General features: G+C 31.4%; 1 protein-coding gene across 1 annotated transcript; it reads left to right on the top strand.

Moving 5' to 3' along the window:
* The first annotated feature begins 1,046 nt into the window (after positions 1-1,046).
* Positions 1,047-1,625, top strand: LOC131641694 (uncharacterized mitochondrial protein AtMg00810-like). Its single transcript, XM_058911991.1, has one exon. The coding sequence runs from the start codon at positions 1,047-1,049 to the stop codon at positions 1,623-1,625; it is 579 nt and encodes a 192-aa protein (XP_058767974.1).
* The last annotated feature ends 372 nt before the right edge of the window (positions 1,626-1,997 follow it).

Here is a 1,997-nt window from a genome sequence, read left to right as displayed (position 1 = left end):
TACTTTTGTATTTTTGGGTGTTATTGTTACATTCTGAATAACAAAGATAACCTATGAAAATTTGACTCTAAATTTGACAGAGGAATATTTCTTGGTTACTCTATAACTTCAAAAGGTTATAGAATCTACAACCTCAAAAATCAATGTGTGGACGAAAGCTTGCATGTCATATTTAAACGAATATTCACCTGATAGACATATTGATGATGAAATAGATGAACAGGGATCAATCCTCAACAACGAAGAAATCAGTTCTAACAACAAATCTGAAAATTTTGAGGATTCAAGACCAGCTCCTCCAAAAGGATGGAAAACCATACCAGATCATCCTCATGATGTAATCATTGGTGAAACCTCAGTTAAAGTACGTACTAGACAATTCTTCAAAGACAAAAATAAAAACCTAGCTATGATATCTCAAGTAGAACCCAAGCATATAAATGATGCAATCAAAGATGATTCTTGGATTCAAGCTATGTCAGAAGAAATTTCACAATTTGAAAAAAACCAGGTATGGAATCTCGTTCCAAATCCTCTTAATAAACTATTAATGGAACTAGATGGATCTCCAGGAATAAGCTAGATGAAAATGGAAAAATTCTAAGAAATAAAGCAAGATTAGTTTCTCAAGGGTACAATCAACAAGAAGGAATTAACTATGATGAAACATATGCCCCAGTGGCTAGACTCGAAGCCATACACATTCTTCTAGCATATGCAGCTCACAAAGGTATCAAACTTTTTCAAATGGATGTAAAAAGTGCTTTTCTTAAATGGTTTTTTAAACAAGGAAGTTTTCGTTAAACAACCTCTGAGATTTGAGGATTCAAAATTCCCCAATCATGTCTACAAACTAACCAAATCTCTTTATGGGTTAAAACAAGCTCCTCGAGCTTGGTATGAAAGACTTAGTATATTTTTACTTAAAAATGAATTTTCAAGAGGACAAATTAATACCACTCTATTTAAAAAATCCTATGAGAAAAGATCTTTTAATTGTACAAATATATGTGGATGATATTATTTTTCGATCAACAAAAGAAAAAATGTGTAATGATTTCTCAAATCTCATGCAAAGTGAGTTTGAAATGAGCATGATGGGGGAATTAAGATATTTTTTAGGTCTTCAGATAAAACAGTCAGAAAATGGTATTTTTATTTTTCAAGAAAACTACATCAAAGATCTACTGAGAAAATATGGAATGATGGATGCAAAAATAATATCCACTCCTATGCACCCCTCATCTAGCTTAGATAAAGATGAACAAGGATCAGATACTTCTGAAAAGGAATATCGTGGTATGATTGGTTCCTTACTTTATTTAACTTCTAGTCATCCTGACATTGTCTTTTCAGTTGGATTATGTGCAAGATTCCAAAAAAATCCCAAGGAATCTCATTTCTCTGCTGTAAAATGCATTTTTAGATATCTTGTCGGTACTACTAATGTTGTTCTTTGGTATAGAAAAAATTCAGATTTTGATTTAATAGCGTACTGTGATGCTGATTATGCTGGCGATAAAGTAGAAAGAAAAAGTATCAGTGGTGCATGTCATATCCTAGGAGATGCCCTAACTACATGGTCATGCAAAAAGCAAAGTACTATTGCTTTTTCCACAACATAAGCTGAACATGTCTCAACGGAAAACTGTTGCTCACAAATCATATAGATAAAGAATCAATTGAAAGATTATTCCTTCACTACTCCAAGAATTAATCTTTCCAAAAATCCTATTCAACATTCTAGGTCTAAACATATAGAAATAAAACATCATTTTATCAGAGATCATGTTCAAAAGAAAAATATAGTATTAACCTTTGTAAATAATCAAAATCAATTAGCTGGCATATTTACAAAACCTCTAGTTGAGGATAGATTTAATTATCTAAAACAAAAGTTATTTATTACCACTTGTCCCAACGAATCCTCAAATTGAATTGAGTCTCAAAATTTATTTGAAACCTCTTTTCTCAATCAAGATAAAGATAAGTGAATA

This window comes from Vicia villosa, unplaced genomic scaffold (assembly GCF_029867415.1).
Source record: "Vicia villosa cultivar HV-30 ecotype Madison, WI unplaced genomic scaffold, Vvil1.0 ctg.003976F_1_1, whole genome shotgun sequence".
In the NCBI taxonomy this organism is placed as follows: Eukaryota; Viridiplantae; Streptophyta; class Magnoliopsida; order Fabales; family Fabaceae; genus Vicia; species Vicia villosa.
This window is presented reverse-complemented; position numbering and strand designations above follow the sequence as displayed.